Source organism: Pungitius pungitius, chromosome 9 (assembly GCF_949316345.1).
Source record: "Pungitius pungitius chromosome 9, fPunPun2.1, whole genome shotgun sequence".
Taxonomy (NCBI): Eukaryota; Metazoa; Chordata; class Actinopteri; order Perciformes; family Gasterosteidae; genus Pungitius; species Pungitius pungitius.
Genome location: NC_084908.1, coordinates 13,386,151 through 13,403,199, shown reverse-complemented (window position 1 = coordinate 13,403,199; position 17,049 = coordinate 13,386,151). Strand labels below are relative to the sequence as shown.

Sequence of the window (17,049 nt, the reverse complement as noted above, 5' to 3'; positions counted from 1 at the left end):
AGAGGTTGGAGCAACTGGGGTTTCAGTGTCTCCATCAAAGACACTGGACGACTTGGAGAGCGGCTTTAAACCGCCAACCCCGCCGTCAAGGGACGACTCAAAAGCTCCTCAATTATCTTGAAAACTGGTTCTGCCTTGGAACCGGTTGCAAATTTGACAAATTATAATCCTGAACTAGACGTTAAATCAATAAAGTCAAAGTAATGCCCCAGATTGAGGCCAATGACCTGAGACCAAACCCAGGAGGGGAGTAAAGAAAGGGCCTGCATTTTCTCGCCTTTTATGTTTGCCAATTGTGATCATATTGACATTTAGGGTCTGTGCCCCCTCAAAGAAAACTGCTCCATATTAAATTGAGTACTTCTCAGAGGCAATCAAGATTTAGAATTGTAATAACATTTCTTGTTTATAGACGAACAAAAAGAAAAGGTACCTAACTGATTTTGTATTCCTTTAATTGCAATGCTGTGAAATGCATGGTGCTGGTGTCTGTAAAAAAATAACAGTAAAAAATGGATGAGCAATATGATGCAATGTGACTGAGAGACTTTGTGGAGAATGATAATAATGATCCATAATTTCCTACTAAAACAAGGCAGAGCAGCATGAAGAAGCACTGATTATTAAAGTCTTCTCAGCAAACCACAGAAGTGGTGTTGGACAGATGAAAAAAAACAGCAAAATGAGCACATGAATAGACAAGGGATCCAAATATAATTAACATCAAATGCAAGCCTCCTCAATTTTCCATTTCTCAAGTATTGACTATGCCGTCCCTGCAATAACCTCTAATCCTTTATTTAGAATGAGCAGGAGGATTGTTTACCACTGAAGACCGTCTGCTTTGAGACCAAGCGAGAGGAAAATTCCCTCAATGGGATCAATGAAGCATTATCATTACGCTCTCATAATGTCTCAGGCAGTGTCTCCATTGCAATGTTTTGGCTCGCATTACAAGGAGGCAACACTCACCGGATTGTATCTTCTGCATTCACATTTTGCCCTTTTTTTGTTCTGTACAAGATACAAAACAAGGGGCAGGGGTCAAATTTGTAATCAATCTCCATGATAGATGAAGCATTTACCTTGTATAAATACAAAAAAAAGATGCATTTTTTGTCTCGGTGAGGTTGCCGAATAAATGGCAGATTGACCTTTTGTAGAAAGGATTTCTGAGAGAAGTGATTTGATGCCAAATCTGAGAAGCACCAATAGCTTGCAAAATAGTAATACACACTCACACTTTTCAAAGTATGACGGTCCTGTGAAGAGATCTTCTCAGGGTTTTTAAAATACCCAAATTGGTTCTCAGCCTAAAAGTTGCTGCTCTTTAATCTGTCCCTGACCTTTTATTCCATGTCTTACCTGGTCTCGGGTTCATCATCTGTCAAAGTTCTCTGGACCTCCCTCTAATGTTGCCACAAGACGCTTGTGGCGATGCTTTTCAATTTCTGTCTCCTAAAGTATCGGAGCAAACAAACCGTGTCTGTTAAAGGGAAACACCTTAAACACGGCTCCGCTCAAATGCATTTTTTGATAAATGTGTTTTCGACAAATAGGCTGTCACAGAGGGATGCTCCACACGTCTTTGTCTCGTCTGTCACCTCTTTAAAGTCTGAGCCTCTGTCACAAAGCTCATTTCTTTCTGGACATTCGGTCGTCCATTTGCCAAGACTACCGGTAAGGCTTCAGTAATTGAATGGTTTAGGACTCTCACCCCGATTCCCGATGTGGTCACTTTTACACATTTTTGTTTACACATGTTTCTGGTGGTCGTTGCAGTGACTAGTGAATGTGAGCGAACCCTGTGCTGTTGTGTCCATTCAGGTCGCAGCCATTAACCCCGGCCACCCGCTCGCTCAGATGCCACTGCCGCCCTCGATGAAGAACTGCATCCAGCTGGCGGCCTGCGAGGCCAGCGAGCTGCTGCCCATGAACCCAGACCTGCCGGCTGACCTCTTCACCTCCTGCCTCACCACACCCATCAAGATCGCCCTCCGATGGTAATGCTTCTCTCACACTTTTATTTCCGTGCTCTCCGCCAAACTGGTTCCTCCTAAGCATGAAAAGTCTTAAACATTCCACATGCTAGATTTAGGTCATGTCTTTATGCTGAAGTATGGGATAGCTGGGATTTTTGTCGCCGAACTGTTGACAGTGTTTTTCCACTAATGAATCCAAACTGGCCTTTAAACAGCGCGAGGAGAACCTTTACGTGCCATCAAAAGTTTCTACTCTGGAAGGATTTCAATTACCTTTCTGCCATTGTTTGTTTTCTAAAGGCCGTCTGGTTCATGTGACACATAATCAGTGATGCCAGCAATCTGACCACTTTTTTCAGTAACGAGTAATCTAACGCGCTAGTATGTCCAAACCGGTAATCGGATTAAAGTGACTTGTCCAAGTCACTGTGCGTTACAATTTAGTTATTAATAGTAAAATATGTATTTGATTTCTTGCGTCTCTGAGAGTGAAGCCACGTAGCCTGTCACTACGTGGCCGTATATGCGCACACACGCACCCCTCGTTGTCATTTTTATGTTGAGGCGGCGGTTACTAGAAAGTAACTTGTAATCTAACTTAGTTACTTTTATAATCAAGAATTCTGTAAAGTAACTATGTTACTTTTTCAAGGAGTAATCAGTAGTCAGTAATCCGATTACCTTTTCGAAGTAACTGTGGCAACACAGGAAAAGAGAGAGAAGCTCTTTACATGCCTCAGAGCCTTCACTTGGTCAGTCAGTAAAGGAAACCTCTGTTCTGCTCTGTCACGAGTGGCACACAAAGTGTCTCTTTTTTGCTCCCTGTGAAATTAATCTCGTTTTTTTTCGTCCCATTGTTGACAAAAATCTAACACCAAGAGGTTTAATTTTTGATCAAATTCAAACAAAGGCTCCAAAATGTGCCATAATCATGAAAAATATAAACAAAGGGCTATAAACAAACAAACAAATGAGTAAATGTACTATGCCAACATATAAAAGACCTGACTTCTCTATCCATCTCCTCTGCTGCCCTGAACCCTGCATAAACAAAACAAAGACCACCATCCGTCTTTTAATAATTCATTTGGATGCATGTAATGTAAAAGTAATAATTATCTAGTTTAAGATTGCTATTCCTCATTTCATGGGTTATTTGGGATTTTGGGAGTCAATGCACTGTGTATAATAATTCAAAAACAATCATGCAAAGATGCCTTGGAAAAGCTTTTGGACTTCAATTACCATGGCAACAGTACTGGAAGCATTCGAGGGAACCTCACCAGAGACCAAACCTTCCTCTGAAACCCGACCCTGCTCAGTATTCAGCTATGATGAAAAATGTAAACCAGCATCGTCCACAGCTATGCAAGGGTGATAGTCCCTGCAGAAGAACGCCTCAGTAAAAGATATTCTGAAGAAGTGGGTTCCAACTGGGCTGCCACAGTGGCTTGATGTAGGATGTAGGAGCTGCACGGCACATCATTCGAGCTCAACCACGGCGGGAGAACAGGCGTTGCATCAGACAATCAGCTGCGTGGGGCTTGCACACCGAGGCATAGGTGATTGCATCACGTCCGATCTCCTGTCGACACACACGCCCCGCACACACATATACACACACGGCCGCACACACATATATACACACACACACACACACACACAGCATCCGTTTTCAACATACAGGTGCTGTAACATCACATCAAAAGTGGGCTACCAATGTTGGGTCTTATTCTTAATCTTTGCCCCTATTCTGTCAGTATTATAGTCTATACACTATGTTTAAGACCCCAAATATGCAAATCCTGATACTAAGTATTTTATAAAATTATTTTGTTTTACTGGGAAACAAAGGCAGCTTTTCTCTTGTTTTTTTAAAATGTATTAATGGAGACATTATCACCTGGGCATTATCAGTGGGGCGAATGGCATTTTGTTCTCAGCTATGGTTTAATGTAGCTAATATCATTTTCATCTACAGATTTCTTTAACTTTTATAATTTCTAAAGGGGAAAACAGTTGATTTAAATATGAAAAGCATTTAAACAAGCCTCTTTATTTATTTAGGCTACATTTCTCAGGTGCCACGTTTCTTCACTGAATGTCAGTGCGTTTTTGTACGGCTGAATGCCAACAGATGGGGCTTGATGCAGAATATTACATCAGATAAAAACATGTTGTGAATTTAATTGATTTTACAGAATTTTCTACTTTTGAACTTTAAAAAGCTGTGTATTTATTGAAAATTGTGAAATTTAATGTAGCAAATATATATATATTTATTTTAATGACCTAATTCAGTATTCAAACACTTAAAGTCACAGGGAGGCCTTAAACTCTAATAAGAATTTGAAAAAGGAAAAAAGTGTTTTTTTTAATCTGTGATTAATGATGGCAGCTTCTCCTCGGGAGCTGTCCTGCAGATATGCAAAGGATTTTTTTCCTGCCAGAAATGTTGAAGAATTTCGTTTATCTTCTTCTGCTCTAAATCAACGTGCCTGCGTGACCTTCAGCATAATGAGGTCTCAGTATTATGTCATTAATATTGATAACCCTTACCAACATTTCATTTCGGAGAACAAGTTAGTAAAAGCCTGCTGGATAATATTGACTGAGCTATTACTTAATACCCTCTCCCTTCCAAAAGCGATGTGGGGGATTGCATGGGGAATTGTCAGCTGGTAATTCATCTGAAGAAATGTAGTCATGTATACTCTGTAAAAGCAATAAATATTAATTTTCCTTACATAGATAACCTAATTGAGTTTGATAAGCATAAATGTTACTTGAACGCGAACACTGCCCTGGAGAATATTTAATCTTTTGACTTATTTATTCATTCATTTTCCTTTAACCTCCTCCCCTTCCACATCCTAGGCCAACTTTACTGTTCTTTAGAGGATGTAACCAGCCCAGTATTAGAGCTGGGGGATGCACTGGTATCATTTGAAACAGGATCTCAGGGATCCATTTATAACAACCATGTCATGTTTGCTCATCTGGAAAGAGGCAATATTAAACTCTATATACAAACACATTGACAAAAAAGCTGTTTTCTGAACAGTTTCAAGAACGGAAGTGCTGGCCAGGTTATTGCCAAAAAGTTCTGTTCTTTAAAAATCTTTAAATATCACATTTTTGTTCCAACATCGCTTTTACTATTGTGTTCCTAAGGTCTCTATATGGCAATTTGGAGTAATTCTTTGTGTTTATACCAGTTTTTTTGGGGGGGGGGATTCAGCACCAAATGAATATAAGGGTATCATGAGTGTGGGAATGTCATAATGCTCTAAGCCCTATTACAATTTCATAATTGAACGATTTTTTCTTTTTGTGAATAATGTTTCAAACAGTTCGGCACAGTCTGCTGTCAGATAATTTATTACCTGCTATCTCGCCCCAAATATACCAAAACCGAAAGTGGGTACAAAAAATGCATTTATTGTAGAGATGGATGAAGTTACTTACACATGCAAAGAACTATATGAAAATAGAATAAACTAAAAATGAAAAACAGTGTCCATGTTGAATGGGTGGATGACGCGATTTCCATTAGAGTGCATCTCTATGGACGAGGCAATACTGTATTTGTTTGGTAAGGAATAACAATTGCATAAAAAAATAAAGCTAGCACTTAAGAAACATCCCCACCAGATTAAACATAGCAGCCGGGGCCGTCTTCTACATGAACATGCCCTGCAGCTTTCTCTGGCAGAACTCTTCACAAGTCTCCAAAGATGCTGCAGTTCCCTCTCATCACCTCTTTCCTGTTCCTGAACTTCCCACAATGCGTTGCAGTCTCCCCTCTATGCTTATTACTTTCCCAAAAAAGAAATGCAGAGCTGTCTTTTCCATAATGTCACACAGCCCCACAGTGTGACACGGTGAGAAAACGTGAAAAGGATGCGGTGGAGTTTTGCTGGGTAAGAGTGGGCGGATGGAGGCATTCGCTGATGTGCTGGCTTACCTTGGCTTTAAATCTTTAATGAGATGCATAGAGGGACGGGTGATGGGGTCTACACACGGAGAGAGGGAGAGCGCTGGGTCGAGCAAGGCAGACTGAGTGCATGTGTACCTTTCATTGCTCAGCTGAGCAGAAAATCATTACTGATGGAGCCCCGTCTTCAAGGGATTTCCCCGCTGCTGCAATGGATGGGTAGGTATGGAGGAAGGATGTAGGAGTCGAGCATCTGAAAATAGAGAGACGCCAGGGATTTGCAGGGGAAGGGAGTACAAGAAACTATGGATGAAGAAAGAAAATGCAGGGTGTGTACTTTAGCCATGCTAGAAGAGGCCTTTTTTATTCCTTAGGGAAAAGTTATAGTACAGTTGTCAAACTTGACTCAAATCCAAATATTCTCAGTTATAAGCTGTAGTTATTTAAAATAGGTCTCCAGCAGATATTAATATGGCATCACATCATTTGAAAATGCGTATCAACCATGACCAGCAACTAGTGGTCCCCCTTTTTGCACCGGGTGGAAGACGTACAAATGGAGAAAACAACAATGGTTTGAACCTCCATTGCTCTTTCACAATGATTCTCAAAACTCTCCTGGAAGAATATAAAATATATTTTGGTTTTAACCGAACCATCTAGTGGGACTTCTTCATTGTATATATTGTTTTTTATATATTATATATATATTATTATATATTATATATATATATTATATTATATATTGTTTTTTTTCCGCCCATCTGTAAATAATTAAATCCAGCAACTGATTGTCTACCTCCATAAAATCATTCTCCACAGACACCGTCTACCTAAATATACCTGAGGCGGTCATTTCAGTCGGGCTCACTGGCTTCCGTTTATCTGAATGTGCTTCAATTGAATGTGAGACATATTTTGCAGAATGTGTCTCCTACGGGCCGTGCATTTTGCCCTACATTCAAAGTGATAACCATTAACAAAGCATTTTTCATACAACCATTATCACATTTATTATCAGTGCAAATGTTGCTTTGAAGTAAGAGCAGTACTAGAGTTCAGCACCCTGATGTCGCCTAATGAGCAGCTTATTGTGGCCTTATGTAACAATGAGAAATGTGGTGAGAAGTTGAATGCAAATATTTCTTTGTTCTCATACACGTTGCTACAAAATGGATTTTACATTACAAACACAAATCTTTTTGAAGTGGAAACAGTTTCTTGATCTCATTAGATGTAAGATTGTTTTACTAAAAGGAAAAGAATAGAATAAAAAAAGGATAGTTAAAGGATGAAATATTTTCACTGCGCAATACTCACTCACTAGGTTTGAACTGTAGTTTTTAACCTAGAACGTAAATTTTTCTGGTCACATCTCTGATTTGTACAGGTGCATCGCATCGTGCTCATTAAGAACTCTGAGAAACATTCAAACTACTTGAGGTGTTGTGGGCAGGATTAAAAACAATATATTTCCTATATTGCTAGTTGGGGAACTTCTGTGGAAAAGGGTTTGGGTTCTGTAGCAACATATCAAATATTCTTTCAATTGGGATCAGTGGGAAAGTAATCAACCTGGGTGGGAGACATCATGTCCGTAGTTGCCAGTGTTGCTATGACAACGTCTTCCACAACATCAGGAAGCCGTTCCTCTCCATCGATGCAGTGCAGGTTCTTTTCTCAAAGACGAGGAGAGATCCAAAGAGAGGATGACGAAGGGATTTCAAAACATGATTTTGGAACACGACCAGGTTTAGAGACATCTGGACGAAGCAACAACACGAGCCGACTGACACAACAGAATGAAACTTCCATACTGAAGACGTTTCGGCACATAAACGCCGCTTTCACAGAACGTAGGGAGTGCGATGTGTGTCATGATTAGTGTGGGTCAGTGACAGAGCAGACTCACTTTGAGATCAGCCAGCGGTCCCTCCAGTGCATGACTGATGGAGAGGGTGACTTGGGACAGGAAGGCTGATTGAAGGAGTAATGAGCTGTGGAAGACAGCTGGCTCCTCAGGGAGCCCAGGAAACACTTTGCTTCTCCCGCTCCTCCTCCCCCCCTTCCTTCACCCTGGATACCAGGGAGCAGCACAGTAGTTTCTTTACACAAGATCCACTTAATTTCCCACATCAAAGTGTAACATGTACATGGCACTTTAACTTCTCCTTTCTCCACCATCACACTCTCTAATTCACTGATTTAACCGAATTAAAGTTTTGCCACCTTTCCGTCTTAATAAACCCTTCATTTCTTCTTCATTTCTGAACTCCAGACCTCCTGTAATTCTGTCAATGTGTTATCCATAGTCGTTTGACACAATCAATTCTCAAGGTGTGGAGGTGTTCCTCACCCATCAACAATATCTGGATGCGATATCAACCAATAATGAGGAGGGCAGGGGTAGAAAGTAGCAGTAAATGTTGCAGTTTGCCCGGTAAAAAAAACACAGTCTCTCCTCGAAGTGCTTGAGACACAAGCATTGCTCAAAATGAGTGTGTGTGTTGCACGAGATCAGCCACACACATAACGTGTTTCTAGGGCTGTCAATCGGTCAGCTGGCTGTTTCACCACTTTGCTCTGGCCTGAAATATTGCTACTATTATCACTACTTTAATAGATTTACCAAAGGTTTTCACCTCCCCAGTGAAGCGTTTCAGCCTTTACTAGATGCATCGGCACACATCATGGTCCCCACAGGATGGCCCATTACTTGCATTACATGGATTACTTTCCTAGTAGATAGCCAACGGGCTCAAAGATGAGACGTGAACCAACGCTCTCGTTCACTGCTCCTGTCTTGCACCCCAGAGGGACTTTACATCTCTTTGCAGAGGGGTTGGCTGGAGACACGCTCTCCCTGATGCAACCTCCTGCTCGGGCTGTGCTCTGGTTTACTGGCCAGGTTGCCTTCTGTAGCAAGACTGAAACATAAACAAAATCTTTTGATTCAAAAGATGAAACGTCTAGGCTTGTTTTATATTTGAGAAATCACTAAATCACTTCTTTTTGGCACACATGAATTCAGTTATGGCATATTGTGGCTTTTATTAAAAAAAAGTTTCCGATGATTAAGACTTTAGAACAAGTTGTCCTGGTTACATCCTTCCGGCTTGCCAGGCACACTGCGGGTCCGTGCTGTTCTCATAAGAGACAGTAAGTCACTCCGGTGTCATGAGGGATCTCATTATTCTCCAGTATCAAGAAAGAACTTTGAATGCACGGGTCATAGATGACATCACTGTTATGGTGAAATAGTGGCTTGATACTAATTTATGCATGACTTCTATCCTTTTTGAACGGAAATTCCCCTCCAGGTCTGATGTTGACTTCAATTGTTGGTGGAGAAAACTGAATCACTTACTTTCCGTAACCTAATGACCCTTAATACATGACGGGCTGAATATGGAAGCTTTGGGATAAGTGCAAACAGAAAGGTGTAGTTTTATGGAATCTTATATTTGCAAATGTCAACTTTCAACTTATTTAATGAAATGGTTCCTACAGTCGGAGCAATTTCACATCTTAATGTCTTTAACCACTTTAACATTTTGCATGTTTAAATTTTAGTTTAAAAAAAAAACACTTGTCAAAGTGCTCAGTAATCTTTGAAGCCAAATGTATTTATTGCTTTTATCAGCAGCTTCTTTCTTTTCTCCTCCCCCAGGTTTTGTATGCAGAAGAGTGCCAAGTTGGTGCCAGGGGTGACATTGGACCTCATCGAGAAGTAAGTGGCACTCCTAAATAAACAAAAAGAAATAGTGTTGCAGGTCTTCGCCTGTTTTTGTCTCTCTCTCAGGAAGGTGCACTCCAGAAAGATCATTATCCAGTTTTCCTCGTGTCTGTCTTTGTGTCTATCATCATCCTTTCCTCTCTAGTGTTTTTCATCCTGCAGGTACAGCCCTGCCTTTTCTCTCCCCTTCACAGCCAAAGCCACAGTACTTTGGCATATTTTTCATCAGCCGAGAACAATGGCGGATGAAATGACACCCATCATCTAAATAGGTTGAGAAGGTTTCAGAAGTAACCTGACATTTGACTGACAAATCTCTGTCGTATCTTTTTGGAAAGCACCTCGGGGTGCTAAGCTGGAGAAATGAATCACCTTTAAGCAAATGTCATTCACCTTAACACCTGTTCAAACTGTAACTTGAGTTTGACACAGACAGCCGGACATGAACTCACGTGCACACCCAGAAACCTGCACATACGTACCTTCCATTCGAATTTAATTAGTTCTTGGCTGAGGGCTCGTGCAGAGACACCGTGTGCTTCTCTGATCTTCCCTGTTGTGTGTGTCCTCAGGAAGTGATTTGTGTGTGTGTGTGTGTGTGTGTGTGTGTGTGCGTGCGTGCACGGTTCTTCAGACTAAAAGTGGTGCACTATTACTCTCCTGTTCCAGCTTGTGTTTTATCTACTTCAAGTGCAGTGCTGTATTTCTAGAATAGTAACTTCTTTATATATGACGCTTTTATTTATTTTTTCAATAATCTGATATTAGAGAGCGTTTCTTATTTAAAATGTTCCCTTCGTTGGGATATATGTCTTATCTTTTAAGAACCCTCACTATTTTCTTTTGTTTTTGTTTCCATTGTCCTTTTTTGATTTGCTGTTTGCTCTTAATGCAAGCATCACACTTTTTGTTTTCTGGATCAAGTATGATTCACATTTTTCAGCATTAACAAAGTAGCGTAACATTAGAGTCAAACTCACCAGTCCGCTGCTCTGGGTTTCCCTTTTTTTCCCCTTACCAGCTAATTTGTATCACTTCTCTGTTGCATTTTGTAGTAAGTAGTTGTAAGAATAATTATGTCACTGAGGAATAATATTTTATGAACTGAAATGTTACATTAGAGCAAAGTCCCCCACAATAAAACTTGGATAGGCTTAATTTACAGTAGAATAATTCAAAATTTTCTCTATCCTACATTTTCCTCCACCTGTGTGTGTGTGTGTGTGTGTGTGTGTGTGTGTGTGTGTGTGTGTGTGTGTGTGTGTGTGTGTGTGTGTGTGTGTGTGTTGTCCTTTATTCAGGACCAACTGTCCTAGAGGTGATTATGCTGTATGAGCCTGTTCCGTTGTTTGAATCCCACTTTTTATTGCAAAATAAGCAGTAAATTGTTTTTGCATGTGCATTCCTCATTTGGCTTTTGCAGGTTCCTAATTTTTGGTTTAAATTTAGATTTAATATCTCAGAAACCAATTATAGAGAAAGTCCTATAGCTCATTTCTTCATTTGAAGGCTTTTAAAAATTATACTAATTGGTCCAACAAATAAATGTTGGCAAGTTCATTCTCAACATGTTTCTTTAGATTTTTTACAAGATTAACAAGGATTATTAATGAATTGAATAACATTTCTTAACTCTATCCAACCCTTTTTTCCCTCTTATATAATCTTTAGCAATTGACTTCTTCTTTTGATTCTCTTTCCAACCAATTTCTTTTCTTTTCCTGTCGAACACCTCTGGTACCCGAGGGATTAGCATTACACAGGAAACGCCTTAATACTGTAAGTAAAGCTACTGCAGGATGGGAAACCACTGGAGCGAGCGCCTTTGAAGAATTTTTTCTTTTTCTCCATTCTGCCAACATCAGTCGTTGTGTCTGACAACATTGAAGTTCATGCTCAAGTTTCATGTCCTCTAACTATTTTTACTTGGTTCATCAGAATAAAGGATTGGCTTCAGACGAGGGGGGAAAAAAGTAATATATGCCCCCAAATGTCATAGTAGTTTACGGCATAGTTAGTGATGTACAAAAAATGCTTGCCTTATCACATTCAATGAACTCAGTTCTGAATGTAAAAAAAGGCCCTACATTTAAATTAGTGTATATATACACTCACCGGCCACTTTATTAGGTACCCCATGCTAGTAACGGGTTGGACCCCCTTTTGCCTTCAGAACTGCCTCAATTCTTCGTGGCATAGATTCAACAAGGTGCTGGAAGCATTCCTCAGGGAGTTTGGTCCATATTGACATGATGGCATCACACAGTTGCCGCAGATTTGTCGGCTGCACATCCATGATGCGAATCTCCCGTTCCACCACATCCCAAAGATGCTCTATTGGATTGAGATCTGGTGATTGTGGAGGCCATTCGAGTACAGCGAACTCATTGTCATGTTCAAGAAACCAGTCTGAGATGATTCCAGCTTTATGACATGGCGCATTATCCTGCTGAAAGTAGCCATCAGAAGTTGGGTACATTGTGGTCATAAAGGGATGGACATGGTCAGCAACAATACTCAGGTAGGCTGTGGCGTTGCAACGATGCTCAATTGGTACCAAGGGGCCCAAAGAGTGCCAAGAAAATATTCCCCACACCATGACACCACCACCACCAGCCTGAACCGTTGATACAAGGCAGGATGGATCCATGCTTTCATGTTGTAGACGCCAAATTCTGACCCTACCATCCGAATGTCGCAGCAGAAATCGAGACTCATCAGACCAGGCAACGTTTTTCCAATCTTCTATTGTCCAATTTCGATGAGCTTGTGCAAATTGTAGCCTCAGTTTCCTGTTCTTAGCTGAAAGGAGTGGCACCCGGTGTGGTCTTCTGCTGCTGTAGCCCATCTGCCTCAAAGTTCGACGTACTGTGCGTTCAGAGATGCTCTTATGCCCACCTTGGTTGTAACGGGTGGTTATTTGAGTCACTGTTGCCCTTCTATCAGCTCGAACCAGTCTGGCCATTCTCCTCTGACCTCTGGCATCAACAAGGCATTTCCGCCCACAGAACTGCCGCTCACTGGATGTTTTTTCTTTTTCGGACCATTCTCTGTAAACCCTAGAGATGGTTGTGCGTGAAAATCCCAGTAGATTAGCAGTTTCTGAAATACTCAGACCAGCCCTTCTGGCACCAACATTCATGCCACGTTCAAAGTCACTCAAATCACCTTTCTTCCCCATACTGATGCTCGGTTTGAACTGCAGGAGATTGTCTTGACAATGTCTACATGCCTAAATGCACTGAGTTGCCGCCATGTGATTGGCTGCTTAGAAATTAAGTGTTAACGAGCAGTTGGACAGGTGTACCTAATAAAGTGGCCGGTGAGTGTATATATATATAATAAAACGGTTAACTAAATCAAAGACGGGTTACAAATGTGTGTTTTGACTTTTCTTTTAAAAATATCCACATCCGCTCAGGCTTTATGGGCTGAGTCTAAAGTGGCTAAAAGTAGCCTCCCTGTGGGTCTTAAACCCAAAGAACCGACGGATGTAGTGTTTACGTTGTCTCTGTTAACAGATTCAACATTCAAATTGTAGCAATGTGATTTCCATTTTAAGCCTGCGTAGTATTAACCAATTACATTCAAGCAAGAAAGATCCTTTGATTCATCCAGGCATTCTCTGAGCATCTCTAAAACATTTGTGGAAGGCATCAATCGGGCGAGTTACTCTGTAACACGGGCTGCTCAGCTTTGTTTTATTAAAGCCTGTGCGCTGCTCTTCATGTAAGCTGACAGCTTCAGACATAGCAGGGTTGTGTATATTTATAAGATACCCTCAATGTTAAGGAAAGCGTTTACCAGCAAAAGAAGTTCTGACCTACTCGTATGCTCTATCGAAGTTGGATTTGACTCTTCTGTTATAATAGATTGGATTTTAACCTTCAATTTAAACCCCAGAGTTTGTGCATTTCACAAACCACATTTATTTGATTTACAGAACCCCGAATACAGGAAATGTAATTCTATATGTACATTTGTAAGGTAGGTGCACCGTGTCCTACATGAGGAACATAAATCCGTAAGTAATTAGTGGTGTTATTGTGAGGATACAGCAGCTCCTCTCTACATGTTCTCTCTAGTTACTAAAAGGCACTAATTTGGACGCAATAGACCTTTCAGAAAAATCCCTGTGGTTACGTAGACCTTGATGTCAACAACATCTACGAGTGAGAAAGTGGTGATCACGGGTCTGACGTGACACAACGCATTACATCTGACTAGAGTAGAACATCTAATTTACAAAAAATGTCCCCAATTAAGTGCTGAAAGAGTCCGGCTGTACTTCCTACCCTTGAAATCTCAGCAGCCCTGAACAGGACTGAAGAAGGGCTATTTTGTTTTTAATCAGACAGGATTTCTGGGTCCACCATGCTTAAGTTGCGGTTTTGGTTCAGTGCGTGTTGTCCAGAGGGCTAAATGTTGACTCAGCTGATGTCTCGTGGAGATAAATAATGGATGGTCTCTAAACTTATAAAGCAAATTCATTCTCCATCTCACCCTTCTGCTCCATGAAGCCCAGTCAACCAGGTTTTCAAGGGAAGCTTCATCACAAAAAGAAAATATCACAGAAACCGCAATGATTCAATTCTAACGCTATTAAAGCATCTCTAATATTTTTTATAATAAAAATGAACTAAATCACAATACAATGAAAACCAACTAAGAACAACAGTGGAAATTTAAAATAGATTATATGTTGGAGATTTGTTACAGGAACACAAGTACATTCAAATCCCTGTTGTGGTAACCCAAAAACACAGATTTCATTTTGATATTGATATTTTAGATTTTTTTAAAACAAGGTGCATTTTGTCTGTGTGTGACCTTCTGGAAGATTCCTGTAACCACAGCAGCTCTGTCATTTCTCTTCCGCCCATTATTCAAAACAGTAAGTTCGCTGTGGCTACAAAAACAACTTTTTAGATGATTTTGTGGTATCCTAGCAACAACACAAAAATCATACCAATAAACTTTGCTTGGACGCCGCAACAGAGCGATGCAGAGCAGCCTTGTTATTGGTCAGCCTTTGAAATATACCTCGGGAGGGGGGGATTTGATTCAATATTAATCAAGTTTTCTTTTCCTTTTTTATAACTCTGCGTGTGCAAAATTCCGGAGCAAATATCTAGTGAGCCGTGCACTCGCTGACTAAGTGTTTCAAACCGTTTAAAGGTCAAACACTCACCGCACGGGAAATATATACAAACATCTGTTGTATGCATAACGTCCCCGATACGTCCAACACACACATCGATATAAAGCCTTCTAGATAAGAGAGTCACGACGGCGCCGAGTGTGTGGATTTTACCTCCTTACAATTCACTCCATCTTTCTCCAGCTGCAAAACCTCTGGCGGCTTCTCTCACGTTCGATCGCACACACTCATCCCTTCTTTTTCTTCCCTCGTGGGTCTGACGAGTGTCCTTCGCAGCGAGTTCGCATCCCCTCTGTGTGCAGGGACGCCACCTGGGGGTCTGACACAGTGTGTGTGTGGGGCGGGGGGCTCTCTAAGTTAAACTCCATTATTGAAGGAATCATATTACTGCGATGGCATCTCGCCATTAAAAATGCAGATTAGATCCTCTATTGATCCTGTTCTGAAATACTCCATGGCCTCTATCCCCAGAGCAGTGATCGCTCATTGCTCCAAACGAGAGCAACGACTTATCCCTCTTTCAGAGGATTTTGTGACCCTCTTCTTGTATCCAAAGATATTCAGATTTATTGATGCTGCTGCAGTGAGACTTGGATTTTTGGAGTTTGGCATTACACGCCATGAAACACTTTTTATTGTCTCGCCCCGTCGTATCAGCGGAATCAAACGGGACACATTTACTAAAAGCAAAGCCGGTGCCCCACCAGTAGTTACAGTGCAGCTTAATATCCTTAATATGCTTAATGTCCTAAAGCACATAAAACCGCCGACCTGCAGTGCTGCACTGTGGCATTTTAAGCCCAAAATGTAACCGGTTAATTGAAGAGACAACACGTTTCCCTGTTCACACATAGAGTGAATTCATTAGCAGCAATGTATTATTGCAGGACACATTAAAAGAAAAGAAAATGTACTTTTACCTATTGGTCTACTTAATAGAATATTTTTAATGAAATGTGGTCATACACAGGATAGGAAATGTGTCCAGTATTTATGTTTCAGGTAATCTAATCAGAAGGTGAAGAATTGTCATTTCATTACAAATAATTACATCTATGAACACATCTTTAACCTTTGTGAAAATCTTACTCTACTGAAGTAGTTCTTCAATGACTCTATTTGAGTAATTTGCTAATCTTCTAACTAAGTTACATCTTCATGTCTTCATCCATGCTGATAAACTCTCCAAGTCAACAATGGCATCAGAAGTTCTTTCCAACTTATAGAACATGACTGAAGCGTACCTGTGCCATGTTGGTAAAGTGGTAGCAGCTAGTTTTATCTCCCTTTGCATGCTATTTTCCACAAATACTCGGGGAGATGATCACGCGTGGAGTAGTGGGATCACTGCAAGCCACAAGGTTGGACGTTCAAATCCCAGCTTCTCCATGTGCCATGTCAAAGTGTCCCTGAGCAAGACACCCAACCCCTATATGCTCCACAGGCCAAATTTAAGCCATGGGTTAAAATGTACTGTAAGTCGCTTTGGATAAAAGTGTCAGCTAAATGACATGTAATGTAAAAACGCTAGCAAATTAACTTCAAAACTGCAAATGACATATAGAATGTATACATGCTTATGTAAACATTTAATCTCAGTTCTTACATCTCACATAAGGTCCAAACCAAATGCTGCATTCTTTCTCCACTAGTGCTTGATGTGTTTCAACCTTTGCCCCACAGTATGTGTGGTGTGTGTGTGTGTGTGCGTGTGTGTGTGTAAGCACGCTCAGATATTCAAACTAGCACCCGTTAGTCACCCGTTAGTGAGAGCCTGAGTGACTAAATGTAAATGTCATCCGATGTGTTTTGTAAATACCACTGGGCAGTTGCCACTTCGTGCTCTGAGTCAACTTTGGAACATGCAGCGAATGTGGCTGACACGCTGCCATCTGTCTTGTGTATTGTGCAGGATCCCCGGCAGGCTCAACGACAGACGGACCCCCCTCGGAGAGCTCAACTGGATCTTCACAGCCATCACAGACACAATTGCCTGGAATGTGCTCCCTAGAGGTGAGGATTTACACGAATAACATTTTTGAGGTATATTTTTTGTGTAATGCAACGAGTACTAGCTAAAAAGAGGCTAACTAAAAGGCAATGGGGGAAAATATCAATTACAATCAATAAGATTAAGTATCAATTAATAAAACCCTGCACAACTGTCAGACAGATTGACAACTGCTTGACAACAGTATCATTTCCGCCCCTGCACAGTTAAATGTTAAATTAG

The 17,049-nt window shown here is 40.8% G+C and overlaps 1 protein-coding gene across 1 annotated transcript in view; it reads left to right on the top strand.

Annotated features, from left to right (window-relative positions):
• Positions 1 to 17,049, top strand: part of rptor (regulatory associated protein of MTOR, complex 1) — a 103,874-nt gene that overhangs the window by 37,506 nt on the left and 49,319 nt on the right. Inside the window, exons 7-9 of the mRNA XM_037471005.2 lie at positions 1,828 to 2,003; positions 9,590 to 9,649; positions 16,729 to 16,829. Of these exons, the coding sequence (XP_037326902.2) occupies positions 1,828 to 2,003; positions 9,590 to 9,649; positions 16,729 to 16,829 (337 nt within the window). The remainder of the gene's footprint in view (positions 1 to 1,827; positions 2,004 to 9,589; positions 9,650 to 16,728; positions 16,830 to 17,049) is intronic.